The following is a 16,571-nucleotide window of genomic DNA, read 5'->3' as shown; positions in this document are numbered from 1 at the left end:
GCAACCAGACAGTTAGCATTAATGATGGTACAGGAACGAGGTTTCTCACTTCCTTTTTGAACTTCCTCTTCAATTCCTCTGGCAATGGAGCTCCTACTGCTTTTCTTTTGTTTCCTTTGCATGGCCCTGAGAAAAAACAAGACTTTCACTAGTAAAAAAATATGTTTTTCAACTCGCCTAATAGGCTTCGGTCAAAGAAAGCGAAGCCTATATGAACTGGTTTAAGAATATCCCAAGCATATAGAGCAGTTCAAACCATAACCGGTGCCTCGGTAAAACTGAGTTTTGGCCTGACACGTGATCTAGTGCGGTTCTATACAGAACCGGTGTCGAGGTTTCCACCTTTTACACTGTCACCTGCTACACTGCACCTGACCTATGGCATCGGGTTGCTGAAAACGGGTGTAGAAGGTTGTCTAGGGTTGTTGAAAAACCGGTGTATTTCCGTCAACTTATTCGAATAAAGATCAACAAGAGTGAGTTTTCCATTTCTTCACAAACTCTGAGTAATGCTTCCCGTGAAGTTGTTCTGCCAAAGCTGTAAAACCTCCAGCGCCGGTAGCTCTCCGACAAATTTTGGAATCGCACCGTGGAGCTTGTTCCAGAAGAGGTTCAGCAGAGTTAGATTCTTGAGCTCCGCTCGCCGGAACCTCTTCATTGCTGCAAAGCTCATCTCTCTCTACGACTCTCTCCAAAACGACCACGTTTCGTGTTCCACTCTCTTCCCTCCAAAGACACCTTCGTCTACAACTCCTTCCTCAAATCCCTTTTCTCTCGTTCCCTCTAGAAACCTTGTGTTGCTGCGGCCACAATTTCAAAGCTTGTTTGTCAGTTTTCCTGTTTGGCTTAAGTATGTTCCAAGGATAAGCTTTAGAACAGACAATGGACCTTTGAAGGTCTTTCATTTTTTATTTTTTATTTCTTTCGAAAAATGATTTATGATAAGACTATTGGGTGCTTTGAACTTTACTGATGAGAGACATAAACTGTGTTGCAGAGGGCGATGCAAGGATTCACTGAGAAGATCTTGGGAATGATAAAGAGTGAGCAGCTATTTGAGTCTCACGGTGGCCCCATTATACTCTCTCAGGTAAACATCAGGGTCTTTCATTTCAAAGCACCAGTGGCTATGAACTTTTCACTCTACATGTAGTTTGAATAATGAAACATTTACTGTATGCTGTTTTAGATTGAGAATGAGTACGGGGCACAGAACAAGTTGCAAGGGGCTGCTAGTCAAAACTATGTGAATTGGGCAGCCAAAAGGGCTGTGGAGATGGGAACTGGAGTTCCTTGGGTGATGTGCAAGGAAGATGGGAATTGGAGAGGATGGAGTAAGAGAAAAAACCACCCATATATTTCTAAAAAGTTAACTGAACTGAAAATAATTTAAGTTTAGTTTTTTAAAACTGAATTACAAAATAATATATTTAGTTTTTAAGTAAAAATGGATTAATTTTTTAAATATAATATAATGTAATTATATACAGTTTAGTACATATTAATTATTTTTGTCTAGTCCTAATCGAAACATTCATAAAAATATCTACATTTTACCTTATGATTATAGTTTTCTTGCACGTACATAAGAATAATATATATATATATATACTAGTTGGCACATGCTTACGGTTCGATTCACATAAACTATCCGAAAGAAAGGACTACTACCTCTAAAGATTAATATTTCTACGAAATACAGTGGAAACTCTCTTTACTGTTAAATGTTGAAGACTTGGTAGTCTAAAAAGCTATAACAATCCAATGGTTTTAGGGGAAATTATCAAATAATTTCCAAAATGATTGGAGTTCTTTCACCACCCTCTTCACCCCAACCTTTGGCTTTTTGCCTATAGGCTGTTATTTGATACAACATTCTCAATACGTACAAATCATTTATCATTAGAGCACTTCTAAGATTGTAACCTTTTCATCTATGGGTGATGGAGGTTGTTTCCCTTTTGAATTACAAATTGTGCATAATCAATGGTCTTTGAAGGAGGAGCAAAGATGTTGCTCGGAGGTGCTAGGAGTAGTGATGCCAAAACCCTGGCAACCTCATGCATAGTAAGCTTCTCGGAACGGTATCCTTTTGTGCAAAGAAAAACAAGCTGAAAGGTCTTCTTAACATGGTTCAGATCCATGCAGGTAATAGACACCTCAGGATCCACAATCTCCATTATAGTGTTGTTTTCTGCTTAGATAATATCTGCAAGCCATGTATGAGTTCTTTTGCATACACAAATGTGTTTGGTACTACAGAATCAATAGAAAAAAAAATGCAGAAAGCACTTACCAAGTGATGCAAGTTGGAATAATTATCCACTTCTTTCTTCCCTATTAGTAGTTCAAGTAGACCAATACCAAAGCTATACATGTCAGATTTTTCATTCAACCTAGAACTCCTGGCATACTCAGGGTCAATATAACCTATTGTCCCAGCCACAAACGTTGACTTATGTGTTCTTGTAGTTGAAAAACATTTGCCAATGCCAAAATCAGAGAAACGAGCTTCAAAGTTCTCGTTTATTAGGATATTTGAGGACTTAATATCCCTTTGAATAATTCTAGGATTGCAGTCATGATGGTAAGCAAGTCCTTCAGAAGCTCCATAGCAATCTTCAAGTGTGCTTCCCAATCAAGTTTTACCTTTTTCAAGGGACTTGTTAGAAAAGAAAGTTAGGCTATAAGAACAATTTTAAGCCACCTTCATACAGATTTACCTTAAAAATAAGGTTCAATTGTAAGTAAATATATCATGTAGAAGATCCCACATAGAGCCATTCTCCATATAATCATGGAAGAGAAGATTTCCATTAGGAGTTAGAGCATAACCATGCAAAGTGACAAGATTCACGTGTCTGATGTTGCCAATAGTTTCAAGTTTTGTCTCAAACTCCCTTGAGTTGTGTTGATGCTGGTTGTATACTCGTTTAATTGCAATTGACCGAGAATTCTTCAAAACACACTTGTACATGGTACCTAAGGCACCATATTCTACAATATACTTCTCACTGAGATTCTCAGTAACTCTCATGATATCATCAAAGGTGTGGATGACCGAGCCTATATTCATGATGATATCATGAGAGTTACTGAGAATATCAGTGAGAAGTATATTGTAGGATATGATGTCTCAGGTATTGTGTATAAGTGTGTTGTGAAGAATTCTCGGTCAATTGCAATTAAATGAGTATACAACCAACATCAACACAACTCAAGGGAGTTTGAGACAGAACTTGAAACTATTGGCAGCATCAGACATGTGAATCTTGTCACTTTGCATGGTTATGCTCTAATTCTTAATGGAAATCTTGTCTTTTATGACTATATGGAGAATGGCTCTCTGTGGGATCTTCTACATGGTATACTTACTTACAATTGAATCTTATTTTTAAGGTAAATCTGTATGAAGGTGGCTTAAAATTGTTCTTATGGCCTAACTTTCTTTTCTAACAGGTCCTTTGAAAAATGTAAAACTTGATTGGGAAGCATGTTTGAGGATTGTTGTGGGAGCTTCTGAAGGACTTGCTTACCTCCATCATGACTGTAATCCTAGAATTATTCACAGGGTATTAAGTCCTCAAATATCCTGATAGACGAGAACTTTGAAGCTCGTCTCTCTGATTTTGGAATTGCCTAATGTTTGTCAACTACAAGAACACATGCATCAATGTCTGTGGTTGGGACAAGGCTATATTGACCCTGAGTATGCCAAGAGTTCTAGGTTGAATGAAAAATCTGAAGTGTATAGCTTTGGTATTGTTCTACTTGAGCTACTAACAAGAAAGAAAGCAGTGAATAATGATTCCAACTTGCATCACTTGGTAAATGCTTTCTACATTTTTTTCCTAATGATTTTGTCTTACCAAACACATTTGTGTATGCAAAAGAACTCATACATGACTTGCAGATATTATCAAAGGCAGATAACAACACTATAATGAAGATTGTGGATCCTGAGGTGTCTATTACCTGCATGGATCTGACCCATGTTAAGAAGACCTTTCAGCTCGCTCTTCTTTACATGAAAGGAAACCCTTCCGAGAGGCCAACTATGCATGAGATTGCCAGGATTTTGGCATCACTACTCCCAGCACCTCCCAACAACATCTGTGCTCCTCTTTCAAAGAGCACTGATTATGCAAAATTTGTGATTCAAAAGGGAAACAACCTCCAAACCCCACAAATGGAAATGTTACAATCTCAGAAGTGTTCTAATGATCAATAGTTTGTTCGCATTAAGAATGTTGTATAAAATAACAACTTATAGGCAAAAAGCCAAAGGTTGGAGGGAAGAGAATTGTGAAAGAACTCCTATAAGTTTGGAAATTATTTGATAATTTTCTCTACAACCATTGAATTGTTATAGTTTTTTTAGACTACCAAGTCTTCAATATTTATTTAATAGTAAAGAAAATTTTCACTGTATTTTATAAAATATTAGTCTTTAGATATAGTAGTCCTTTCTTTTGGACCATTTATGCTAATTCCAACAAAAGCATGTGCCAAGTAATAGTATATATATATATAAAAGAAAACTTTAGAATGATAAGGTAAAATATAGATTTTTTTTGTGAATGTTTCGATAAAGATTGGATGATTTGTAATAGACTATAATTAATTATATCATATTATACTAAAAAAATTAATCTATTTTTACTTGTTAAATTATTTTTAAATTGTCTAACACAAAAGTTCGGTAAGTATTTGATTATTTGCAAGTATTCCCTTTAAAGGCATTTGGTAGTAGAGATGATTTTTCGGACAAAATATTTTTTAATTTGAAAATATCTTTTAAATATTTATTTTAATATTTTTATATTTTGGATTGGAGGTTTTAAAATATAATTTTAGATTATGAACTATTTTTTAAAATATTTATTTTGAATTTTTTATATTTTAGATTAAGTTTATTTTGGAAAATATTTTATAAAGCTGGAAATACATTTCAAAATATTCAATCATGAATATAAAGAATTCTGGATTAAATGTGTCAAAGGTACTTTTGAATTTGTAAATATTTTTTAGAACACACATCCTATAATATTTTTTTAATATTTTTTGGAATACATGTTTTGAAAAATATTTCTATATCTAAAAATATATTCCGAAACACTCAATTTAGAAAATATTAAAAAGGAAAAGGTGTTGGGATTTTTATTATAATTTTAACGAGAGTAGCGAGAATTATAAATTTTATGGGGTACAGTAAGAAAAAAGTGGAGTGCAGGAAGGAAGAAACAGGCTTACCTAATGTGGTCAAAGGATTAAGCATGTAGATATTCATACATGTAGGATGACTTTTATATGGTACATATGTTTGACTATGTTTCATTGTATATTTTGATGATCCCCCAATATGATTGCGTTGTTTTGTGAAAACTATATATATCAGTAGCAAAGCTTCTGATAGCCTTTAACAGCATGTGTACTTGTTCTTCTTCTTCTACCATGGATCTTATGGTGGTTCGGACCATGTTGACGGAAAGATCAGAAGCTCATCCTGAGGATCAAGGGCACGCCGCAAAGTGTCTACACTCACCCCAAGCGCCGCCGCAAGCGGAGGCCCCAGCATGGTCCTAAGAATGGACACAGAGCCAGCCAGAAACAGTGGCTTGTGCTCTTTGGCAGAGGTAGAAAAGCCAAAGAACTCTAAGGGTCCATTCCTTGATGCTATTTGACATAAGGGGAATGATTTTGGAACAACAAACACGTCCCCTTGTTTGATTTCAATGCTAATTGCTTTGCTTCCATTTGGATACACTATATGAAGCTCCCCACAGCCCTTCAGCACTATGGTATACTCAGATGCCCTTGGATTCACATGAGGTCCCAACATCGATCCCTGTTCATCAAAAGTCGATAAGTATACTACATCTCAATCAGCCTACATGAATTGTTAGGACAAAACATATCTATAGTACTATATAAGTATACTATAGTTCTGTACAAGTATCTGTGTAATTCTCCAATAGTACATAACTTAGTATAAACTACATGTAATGTTGTAAACCTTTTATTAGGATGATTATCAATTCTGATTGCAGAACAATCTAAGGAACTAAAAGAACTGAGTTGAGTTTTATGGATATTCAAATGCTAAACTAAACCAAAATTTGAAATTTTTACTAAGAATGTCAACAAGTGCCAATTTGGATTCTCTGTTGTTTTTTTGTCCTTTGCTGAGGATTAAAAATAGATTAGCAGTTTTAAAACTCAAAATCCGTGTATATATTTTGAAGACACAATGACAAAATCCAAATTTTAAATACTGCAGGCATACAGCTTTGAGATAGACATAGAAAAGGCCAGTGTCAGGTTTGGTGAGTGGAGAATACTGCACTCCATCCAGTGCTTTGCTCCAACCATAATCGTTTCTGAAATCAGATTTTTTGTCATAGAGGTTTGTTGCCTTGCTCCAATCAACACTGTTTTTGCTCTCTGTCTTCTCATTCACCTTGCCAAATACATTGTCCAAGAGCTTTTCCCATGGACTACTTGTTTGCTTCTTCTCTTCTTTTTCTTCTTCTTGGTCTTGCAGCATTTTGTTCAGTTGTTGCTCTTTTTCTTCCTTCTTCAGTTGAAGGAATTTAGTCCCTAAGCTAGGTGCATGAGAATCATCCATGTACATGATTGGCCCATCTAGTTCCTTATAAAATATACTTTCAACCTCCATTCTTGATTCCTATGATGACAATTGATTAAGGAAATTTATTACTATTTTTGTGTATTGTTCTGGTTTTATATAATGCAAATGCATGACTGTAGAATACAATAGAGTTTGATTTCTATGCGCATTCAGCTTAATATTTACTATCAGTCAATAAAAAATTATGGCTGATGTGCCTTTTAAAACTATTTTAAGAAAAAAATCGATGAACTTACCACACTAAACATGTTAATTTGTGATCAGATAATCATATAATTTTTTTATTACTGTCATGCACTTACAGTGTGAAGAAATATTTTTTAATACCATATTCAATCACATATGAATCATGTATAACAAATGATAACTTTTATGAAGAATGATTTCTGACTGAACCAGAGTAAAAAAACAAATACATGGTCCTGCATGCCAATGAAACTCATGACTATATCAGCTTACATTAAATGCAGTTTCAAAAATAGCTGGTCCGAATTCAGAAAACAATGAGTGTGAATTGGCTCCTCCACCAATATAGAAAGACTGCATGGCCAAGGAAAATTGAAGAGTGTAAAAGCTTAGTCACAAGATTGCACAAAAACAAAATGAAAGTATAGTAAAAGATGTGAAATTGTGATAGATGCATGTACATGGAAGGTATCTAATCCCAAACTTGTAGAAGGGTCAATGCTGCAGATGATGTGAAGTCTCTGACCTTCCTCCATGTTCACAAAATAAAATGCTGAACCTGATGGAATCACATACACATCCCCTGCCTTCAATCTCCTTTCCACCAGTTCATCATCATATATGAATCCCAAATTTGCTTCTCCTGCAGAAAATTTCAAACTTAACTAACAGTTTCTCTAAGGAGATAATGTTTGATGCATTTTTCAATCTAATGTTTAGAGCATAATCAAAGTAGTTTAACTAAACAATATGATAGTCTCACAGCTTCAATACATTATAATAAAGTGAACTTTTCAGATGATATTAATGGTCTACAACACTAATGTTGCATCAGAATTAAGTGTCTAGTTGTGACCTATGTCAGTATAAAAGCTTTTACTGTTACTATACATATTTTTCATCCCCATGATTAATTTAACTTCTGAGAATCAAACAAAGTTACTACACATACTAATCATCTCCAAAATCAAATCTTTCACTGGATTACTTAAAAGGGGTTATGACGTTTATCTGGTCTTGTTGATATTTTGCAGTTCCTTTATATGATTAAGGATGAAAAAATGTGGGATTTGAGAAATGGTACTAATACCTTTATGGATGAATATGATGAGATTGGAGTCAAGGTAGTGAGGGACGAACAAGGAGTTTGATTCCATAGTGATGAAGGCAATGTGCATGTGCCTATCTAAAAACCTCCTACAACCACTTTGGGTTTTCAGCACAAGCATTTCCCCTGCATCAGTCTTCACCATTCTCTTAGGTTTATGCATCAAGAACAAGTTGTCTTCTTCACCTTCAGGGATGGCCATTGATCCATGACACAGAAGAACTGAGAGCAAGAACAAAAGGGTAGTTGTGTTTCCCATTACACATGGAATTTGAGGTGGAAGATGAAAGAAAGAGGTGGTTTTATGAAGGGAGTGTGAAGAAAATACAGAGAGACACGTGTCATCCATGTGGAACTTGGAGGGATTGCTGGCGATGTAATGTGTAGACAACTTGAGTTTCAGTAACATAGGATCAAAGAGACACACACAATGCCTGCTCCAAAATTTCTGACATCAATGTTTCTTATTATTCCCTCTAACTTTCAGATTCAATTCTTTTCAATAACCAACACTAACAACTAATAATAATTATCGATTAAAAAAAAAAACATCAGTCACTATATCATGTACATGTTTTTTAACCAATAAACCAATTAGTTCTTTAATGTATTATTGTGTTGTGCTTTTGTCTTAAATTCATTTTTTTTAAATCAGTTTCTAAATGTAAAATTTGAAAATTATATTAGTTTTAGAAAAGTGTGATTTAAATGATAATATATAGATATATTTAAGATTAACACGAAATAAAATCTTCATTTAATTCAATTTATTTTTTTAAAATAATTATGAACAATTCTACATATACACGACGTGCTCAGCTCAGAGATTTAAAAAAATCTACTAAATATATTTTTGTTTTAAAATATAAACTTTAAATACTATTTCCTTGTTTTTGAGAACCAAAGAACTAAATCATTGTAATCTGGTGGCATCATATTGACATATCTCATGTGGATGTATGTTGTCTAAGTCAGGCAAATATATTTTCAAAGAAAAATAATAAATAATATTTTTTTTTTCTTTTCATACAAAAAATTAAGCATGATAATATTTATTGTAATCATTTGACTATTAGCAACAAGCTCAAATTGAATAATATTTTTAACCTTAAAAATTAATGATAAATTCTATTTTAGCCTTTTAAATTTAAAAAATCATTTTAGTTTTTCGAGTTTAAATATTCACTTTCACTTTTTAAATTAAAAACAATATTTAAACATTTTTTAAACATTTTTTAGAACTGAATTTGATCTTTGAAATCTTTGAACATTAGATTTAAGAAGTTGAAGACTTCTTTGAATATGTTATATTTTTATACAGAATTAACTATTACACATTATAAAGGTCAAATTCTTTACAGTTTAATAAAAAAAAAGTTGGTATTTTTATTTAGTGAAAGAGCAAGAGATACGTTACGTGAAAGCTTGAATCTTGTGCGAAAGTTGAACAAGAAGCGAAGCAATCGGAACCCCAAAACGCGGCGTTTTGAACGGTCACGACACTAACATGGCTGAAACATCATCTTCCTCGGAGGACCAGAATCAACGTCATATTCCCATCGAAATTATCAGCGACGACGAAATGGCTTTCATTGAAGCTGCGTTGGCCTTCGCTTCCACTCGTACTTGCTCCGCAATTCGTTCTTCTTCTTCTTGTTCTTCGTCTCCTTCAAAATCACCCCTTCACAATAATGCTTTATCCATTACCGTTGTGTCCAAAAGAAGCTTATCGAGTGGCAGTGATATTGAGGACTTACCCCCTCGCAAGAGAAATCACACTCTTTCTGATTCCTTTCTTCGCCGCTTCAGGAACAGACGGGGTTTGTCCGTAACGGATATTACTTCTACGGTATCAATTTTCGTTTTTTCTAATTGGGTTTTTGCTATCATGAATTTTTGTGTGTTTTGAGGAAATTGGGTTATTGTGTATTTATTATTGAATGTCGTGTGATAGGAATGGTGTCCGAAACAAATGGAGTTTTCTCTCCTTCTTGGAGGGAGAAAGGTTAATCAAGCAATGAAAGCAGGCATCGCTCGCCATGCGAAGCTTGAACAAGAGGTCATATCATATCTTGTTTGTTTCATCATTCATTCAACTTCTTGCTTCATCTTCAATATAATTCAAGGGCATATTCTGTGCTATGCTTCTGTGTAAAAGAACAACAAAAATAAAGAATAATTTCCTTTATAAAATTATCATTCTACATATGGGATAATTTGAATAAACTTTAGTATTTAGTTTGTCATAAATCTTGCTTTTTAATTTATGTGGAGGAATTTATTCATTTTTATATATATTTTTTGTTCTGTAAATATTTATGGAAAGTCAATCCAATTGGACGTTAAGATTATAATTATATGTGAAAATACCTACGGTCATAATCCACCCATATATTTATTTTGAAAATAGTAAAATACTTTTAAAAATGAAGTAAATCCAAATTAAAATAATATGCATTAAACGAAATAATATGTATTAAATGATGTCAAAATAAAAAATTATAAATTATTTTTATCACGCTTTATAAATTTAATTGATAGATATCCTAGTATCTGACACATACACAACCCAACTAAATTGAAACATTTTAGCATCATATGTGCACTTCCAGTGTAAAAGATATTTACATGTATTTTCAGTTAGTCATATGTTAAAACACTGCACAAACATCTAATTACACCTTACCTTAAAAGTCAAACCAAAATTGTCTATGAAAATTTATCTTGGCAGGATATGCCTTTTAAACTCTTGATACAAAACCGTATCATACTGGTGGTGAGATGTATCCACATCTGTTGGATGTTGTCCTAAGTTTTTGAGTAGTTGAAATTTTTTGACACTGTTAGCAGCATTCCATCATCTGATACGGTATTCTCGTATTTTTGTGAGCACGTGCCCATTAGATAAGTATTGTTTGGATGTCATCTTTATCTTTTTATCAGTTATATTTAGCAGGCATTGTGTGCTCATTCTATAACTGTCTCGTGTTTTTGTATATCTGGTGTTTAAACCTCAAGTGCTTCTTCCAATAATTTGTCTAGTGCAGGTTTTAAAACGGGTGGAAGTGAAGGTCAAATATCAAGAAGATTTGTGGGCCCTGAAGTTTCTTAATTTTATAAATGGTGTTAATCAATTACTGTTTGAAGGAATGACTCGTGAATTGCCAGTGTAAGTTGATGACATTTTACAAGTAAATCTTCAGGTTCTCATCGTTTTTCACAAAGCTTGTGAAAGTGTTCTTTTCTAACATAACTTTAGTGTGCCTCTCCCTGAGAGGACTTAAATTTGGACAATGGCATGTGTTGGATTGAACCTATTGTAGTGATTATTATGAACTACATTCTTTGCCAATTTGTAAGTGATGGAAGAATCACTAAATTATGAATTGTTTTGAGAGTTTATTAGAAATATAACTTTTTTTTGAAAGAAAAGTAGTTGTTTTACAGCTTCAAACTGATTGCAAAGTCTCTAAAAAGGTAGGAAATTACCTGTCTTGTCACTGGTTATCTTCTTGGACTTAGAATTTGAAACATCTTTTGACTCTTTCAGCAGTTAGATACTATAGAAAACTTGGTTTAGGTTCCTAATGAAATCTCTTAGTACTTATTTATTTATGCAGTCAATGATGATGCTCCAATTTTTATTTGTTTAAATGTATTAAACCGGCGAATCTAGTGTCACATTTTGTAGCCAATAAAGCTTTTAATCTACTCGTTAAGTTTATTAAGATCTGGTATCATATTTTATATCAAATAATTTTTTTTAATGTTACTGGTTACAGTTTATAATTTACTTGAAATTTGCTCAACCCTTCATTGGTGGGATTTGGAGCAGTTGTGATGATGATGGACTATTCTTCTGATATCAGAATAGGCTTTGCAGAAGATATATGGATGGTGGGAATCATTGATGAGATTCGGATGCCATTAAAAGAAAATGACCATAATCCAATACTAATTGACACAAAGACTCGCACTCGAGATACGCTTCCTGCTGAACCGCAACGAAGAAATGGAAGGTTTGATTATTCTTCAACCATTTTATTTCATTCTCTTGGATGTGAAATTGCATCCCACTGCATTGGCTTGAATCTTTACGATGTTCTTAATTTTGGCAGGCTTCAATTGATGTGCTACAAGTATTTGTGGGACAATTTGGTTACTGATAATTTCCCTTCTAATATTTTTTTCACTTATTTTGGCTTAAACCCTCAACGTGATCTATGTGAAGATATAAAAGTGACAAGTGCTGACTCTGGATTTTCTGCTTCGGTAAGTGCTTCGTTAGAATGTGTTTGGAGGGGAGGCAGTGTTCTCTTTAAGGAAGATGATTATATTATAAATTTTTTTCCATTGAGTTTGTAGTTTTCATCCGCAATCAAAAAGTGATTTTTTTTTACACTATGAAAATATTCTTTTATAGAAGTTTTACATTTAGTATTTTGTTTTATCCACAATCGGTAGGTGATTTTTACATCATGATTCTGCTATAAAAGTTTCAGCTAATTAACAGTTGCAGCATGGCTTTTACATAATTTTCTTTCCTTATTTCGTTATTGGCAAATGCAGACTCTGGATGATGTGGTAAGATATTACAGAAATACATGTAGGATGCTGGCCCCTGCTCATGATCAGCTCTTGTTGAGGTATGCATCTCTGAGCCAACTCGTGATAGCTTTCAATAAATATGATTTTTGAGTGGAATGTTTATAATATTCACCCTCTTCAATTTAAATTTCTGAAGAAGTGTATCATTTACCGACTCATCTAATCACATACATGCACACACATTTTGAGTACAGACAGAAATAATTGCTTATTTTGAGTAAAAAGCTTGAAAGTTTGACCCAAAATTTGAAAGACAAGAAATAGTGATAGATCATAATGTTAATAAATTTGCCAGTCAGAATGACTAGCAGTTTGTTTGCAATACATGAGCCCTTATTCTATGGTTGTGTGTGCTCCATGTCAGATATGAGTATCAGAAAGATCATTCACTGCTTGGTGAAGATAAATTCACATATGATCATGACTGGCTAACGAATCAAATTCGCTCGTGTCTTGAGTTTTGGCTTGGAGAACAAGAAGCAACTTATCCTCCTGAAGATGAACGCTGGAAATGTGGTTACTGTCAATTTGCTCCTGTCTGTCCTGCATACAATAGTAAAGGAACGATGGGACCTAAAAGCAATGATGTAAACATCAAAGAAGGCTAGATATCATAACGCTGACTCTCTAATGTTATTGTTACCTGCATCAATAATGGTGAAAGCCTTCCATAAGAAAAGCTTGGTATTTTACCAGAGCTTGTGGTAAAAGCCTGAGTAGGTTTACAGTAGGCATTATTTTATTCATGTACACTGTTGTTGTAAGTTGTAACCGCATGTCAATTATTTGGCAGCTATTTATTACATTCTCATCTTGTATAAAATAGAAAGCTGGGTTTTATTTGGAACATCACTGTAAAGATAGCCTTCATCCTTTCAATTTTCAAAGGAAAAAAAAGAAAAACTATTTAATTATAACATTGTTGCCATGTATCTAACAACAGAATGAAGATAAAAAGTTTTTCAGTTATACCAGAAACTCCAAAAGATGGTCCTTTAGCAGAGGAATGTTATTAACCACTAGTTTACCACTACAGAAGACAGAAAGAAAGTTAGACTGAAACATCGAGCAAAAGAGGGAAACCTGGGAATCAAACAACATTACGGAAAAACTATGCCTATATATAATTGGACTGGTCTTATAAGCATATTAACTACAATTTCTTGCGGTATATGAAAACAGCGTTAATAAAATGGAAGCTGCAGCAGGAAACTCCATTTTTTGGTTGTCAATTAGGTAGTGAAATGACATACATATGATGGGTGAGTTCAAATCGCTCAAAACCTAGAGGTTCTCCTTAAAAACCAGTCTCCATGAATTCTATTCTATATCCAAGCTCCTATCAATATCCAACCTGACTCTGGTACACTGCCAGTATGCAGCACAGACCAGAAGGTCTCAAAATGTGAAAAATGAAAAGCAAGAAATAACGTGAGAACACTACCCTTTGTATTGATTTCTACCAAGTTGCACCTCGGGAAATACAGTCTCGCTAGAAAAATCGAACTATATTATTATTTTGACATAATAGATTATGCTTTTCACTACCCAAAGTTTAAAGCTTTTCAACAAGAATCTCTGAAGAAACCACTATGATCCAAAAATCAAATAACAGATTTTTCACACTCTGAGCTAATAAAGCTTACACCGCGAGTATCAGTTGACACAAATACATTAATTAGAAACAACGCTTCCAGCTTTGAGCTTGTCAGCAGCTAAGATATACGAAATAGGAACCCGTTCGTGCTTGCTCATCCCATTGTACATCTTTCTTCTGACCTCCTTTCGTGCTTCCCTTTCAGACAGTTTCAAATCTTTAAAGTCCTGCTCAAACTTCGCTTCAGCCTCAGGTGAAAAGAATACAACCTCCTTTTGGCCAAGCTCTTCATACAATTTCTCAATTTTTGCCTTCCAGAGAATGCCCATTTCAGTGTCCATCTTGTGATAAGGAGTTTTCAGCAAGTACTCATCAATCCCACCTGCTTTGTCTATGCATCGGATGGCATGTGTGGTCACTTTAACACGAACGTGACGATCTAGGATGTAGCTGAAGAGCCGCTTTTCCTGGACATTCGGTTTCCAAGTTCTCCTTGTCCTGTCAAAAGCATTCGAGAAAGAACATCAATACTTTATTCTCTCTAACATATTTAAATGGTAAAAGAACTTACTAACATAAAAGTGTACAACCAACAAACAACAAAGAGATTGAACCCATATCTATCGTGCAAGAGATATTCCACATACTACAGAAAGAACTTTTGCATTCCGTATTTGGTGTGGCAAATATTAGCAACTGTTAACAGGACATATAGTTCCAAACATAATTAGTGCTGACCATCAAGAAATCACTAATTTCATTATTTAACATCTCAGACTAAAGAATTTTGTAGACCAAGTTTTCAACAATGGTAGTTGATATAAACAATGACTGGAACAGGTAAATAATAAGTACATGATCACATGATAGAACTCAATCAGAATTATAATCACCGAAAAAAGGGTCGACAAAGAAAACTTAGCCCATGTTGGATCCATGGAGAGTCCAAGATATTGACAATTTAAATTAATGATTGCAACCTGCCTCCATGGAAAATGGAATTTCCGCAATTTAACATGCATTGGATTCCAGTACTAAACAAGTGCAGAGGAAACTTGCAAATCAATCATCTCTCTTTACCCATCCAACTTTTAGGAACCCAAAGATGATTAGCTCGTTACTCTCACATTTTTTAATCCAGAACGTTATCCTTTATTTATATAATGTTGAAAATTTTAACAAAGGGGTTATGAAATGGAAGCAGAAAAACAGAGAAATAAGGAAAAACAGAGAGCCTATTCTAGAGACTCCCTCTTCTAGAAAAAACAGCCACCCACTGAGCTGGGGGATGCAAGGAAGCTGGCCTCCCATGCAAAGGATAGAGGATTGGAAAAACAATTCCAGTCTTCATGCAAGCATATATAGCTCGGCATTAATAGCATTGACCACTGTCATAGTTCGTATTTAAGGACTATACACAACTGGTATAATCAAAGGCACAAAATTAATAACACGCTCATCATGATGGATGCAAAAAAGTTGACTAACCAGTTACTAAAATGCACAGTAAGTTTTACATTGCACGACAGCCAATTATGTTTTTGAACATGTATTTCGGTAGTTCTTGCGGAAACATGGATAGAGAAAGATATTGGGCAATTCTTATAATTCAGCTGCAGAGGATTTGTCAGGAACAAGTTGAGAAAAATGTAGCAACACTTCATACACTGTTCTGTGGTGCCCTAGTCAGAGAGAAACCCAAGGTCGTTTTCGGAGAAGGTTTTAGGAAGTCAGATTTTCAGGGCAGGAATATTTTCACGGCTCTACTTCGTTGCAGATTGTGAGGATCTTACATCCTTTGAGGTATTGAAACTAGAAAAGTTCTGGAAAGCTGCATTTGTATCAATGCTTTAGCTTTTGTAGTTAATCTAATTAGGATACCTTATCCTCTTTATCCCTCAATCTCTTCACCTCAAATTGTTCTATTCTTTTACCTACAAATAGCTTCATCCAAAACATCAACCAAGAACAACTCTAAGTATTACATTTGACTTCTTCTACTGGAGTTGTCCCCTCTTCCATAGAGTTCCCATCACAACGTGAAATGTAGAATTTATTACTTCAATGGGGTTAAAATATGCTCAGAAATTGATAGAGTTAGAGAAAAATTAACTACACGTTGGCCTTTGAGCTGAAAGAAATTGGGACCATAATGAGCCCATCACCATTCAATCCATATTATTCAACTATCTCCATCTCAAAAAGTAACTTAACACAGTTATAAAACAACAGAAACCGCAAACATAGATCTAACATCAGAAGCTACAACATGAAATTTTTCGTTATGACTCGTACCAGATAAACTACTAACACTAAAAAAAAAATACTTGAGATTAAAACTGATAAAAATATAATCTTGAGGGCTTAATTATCCCTCTCATGTTCTGCTATTTATAATAACAAAGAGATGATACAATAGG

General features: G+C 34.3%; 4 protein-coding genes and 2 pseudogenes across 6 annotated transcripts in view; 3 read left to right on the top strand and 3 right to left on the bottom strand.

Annotated features, from left to right (window-relative positions):
- The first annotated feature begins 327 nt into the window (after positions 1-327).
- On the top strand, positions 328-1,856 carry LOC111242694 (beta-galactosidase 5-like). The gene is made up of 3 exons (XM_022787236.1): positions 328-1,090; positions 1,190-1,368; positions 1,775-1,856. The coding sequence occupies exons 1-3, from the start codon at positions 1,004-1,006 to the stop codon at positions 1,854-1,856; spliced, it is 348 nt and encodes a 115-aa protein (XP_022642957.1). The 5' UTR covers positions 328-1,003.
- A 54-nt stretch (positions 1,857-1,910) lies between these two features.
- LOC106778763 lies at positions 1,911-3,079 on the bottom strand (annotated as a pseudogene).
- A 3-nt stretch (positions 3,080-3,082) lies between these two features.
- LOC106778756 lies at positions 3,083-4,231 on the top strand (annotated as a pseudogene).
- Positions 4,232-5,259: 1,028 nt separating this feature from the next.
- On the bottom strand, positions 5,260-9,416 carry LOC106755871 (vicilin-like seed storage protein At2g28490). Its single transcript, XM_014638092.2, is given in 7 exon segments — positions 5,260-5,465; positions 5,468-5,848; positions 6,287-6,688; positions 7,112-7,192; positions 7,300-7,481; positions 7,929-8,380; positions 9,364-9,416. Coding segments are annotated over 6 exon segments (1,611 nt in total). The 5' UTR covers positions 8,356-8,380; positions 9,364-9,416; the 3' UTR covers positions 5,260-5,327.
- On the top strand, positions 9,336-13,497 carry LOC106755550 (exonuclease V, chloroplastic). Its single transcript, XM_014637720.2, has 7 exons — positions 9,336-9,795; positions 9,901-10,005; positions 10,994-11,115; positions 11,816-11,965; positions 12,065-12,218; positions 12,516-12,592; positions 12,919-13,497. The coding sequence occupies exons 1-7, from the start codon at positions 9,454-9,456 to the stop codon at positions 13,160-13,162; spliced, it is 1,194 nt and encodes a 397-aa protein (XP_014493206.1). The 5' UTR covers positions 9,336-9,453; the 3' UTR covers positions 13,163-13,497.
- Positions 13,498-13,973: 476 nt separating this feature from the next.
- LOC106755549 (54S ribosomal protein L24, mitochondrial) overlaps positions 13,974-16,571 on the bottom strand; it is a 7,002-nt gene continuing 4,404 nt past the window's right edge. For 2 of the 3 annotated variants that reach the window (XM_014637718.2, XM_014637717.2), the window contains exon 3: positions 13,982-14,649. In XM_014637718.2, the coding sequence (XP_014493204.1) occupies positions 14,229-14,649 (421 nt within the window). In that variant the 3' untranslated portion in view covers positions 13,982-14,228. Of the gene's footprint in view, positions 14,650-16,571 lie in introns of all 3 variants that reach the window. The other variant, XM_014637719.2, reaches the window with a different exon arrangement.

The sequence above is a fragment of the Vigna radiata genome, chromosome 2 (assembly GCF_000741045.1).
Source record: "Vigna radiata var. radiata cultivar VC1973A chromosome 2, Vradiata_ver6, whole genome shotgun sequence".
Classification (NCBI taxonomy): Eukaryota; Viridiplantae; Streptophyta; class Magnoliopsida; order Fabales; family Fabaceae; genus Vigna; species Vigna radiata.
This window is presented reverse-complemented; position numbering and strand designations above follow the sequence as displayed.

Coding starts and splice junctions, on each gene's coding strand:
- LOC111242694 (XM_022787236.1), top strand. CDS start 1,004: ATGCAAGGATTCACTGAGAAGATCTTGGGAATGATAAAGAGTGAGCAG. Junction 1,091..1,189: donor GCCCCATTATACTCTCTCAG/GTAAACATCAGG, acceptor ATGCTGTTTTAG/ATTGAGAATGAGTACGGGGC. Junction 1,369..1,774: donor CACCCATATATTTCTAAAAA/GTTAACTGAACT, acceptor CAATGGTTTTAG/GGGAAATTATCAAATAATTT.
- LOC106755550 (XM_014637720.2), top strand. CDS start 9,454: ATGGCTGAAACATCATCTTCCTCGGAGGACCAGAATCAACGTCATATT. Junction 11,116..11,815: donor ATGACTCGTGAATTGCCAGT/GTAAGTTGATGA, acceptor TTCTGATATCAG/AATAGGCTTTGCAGAAGATA. Junction 12,593..12,918: donor CATGATCAGCTCTTGTTGAG/GTATGCATCTCT, acceptor GCTCCATGTCAG/ATATGAGTATCAGAAAGATC.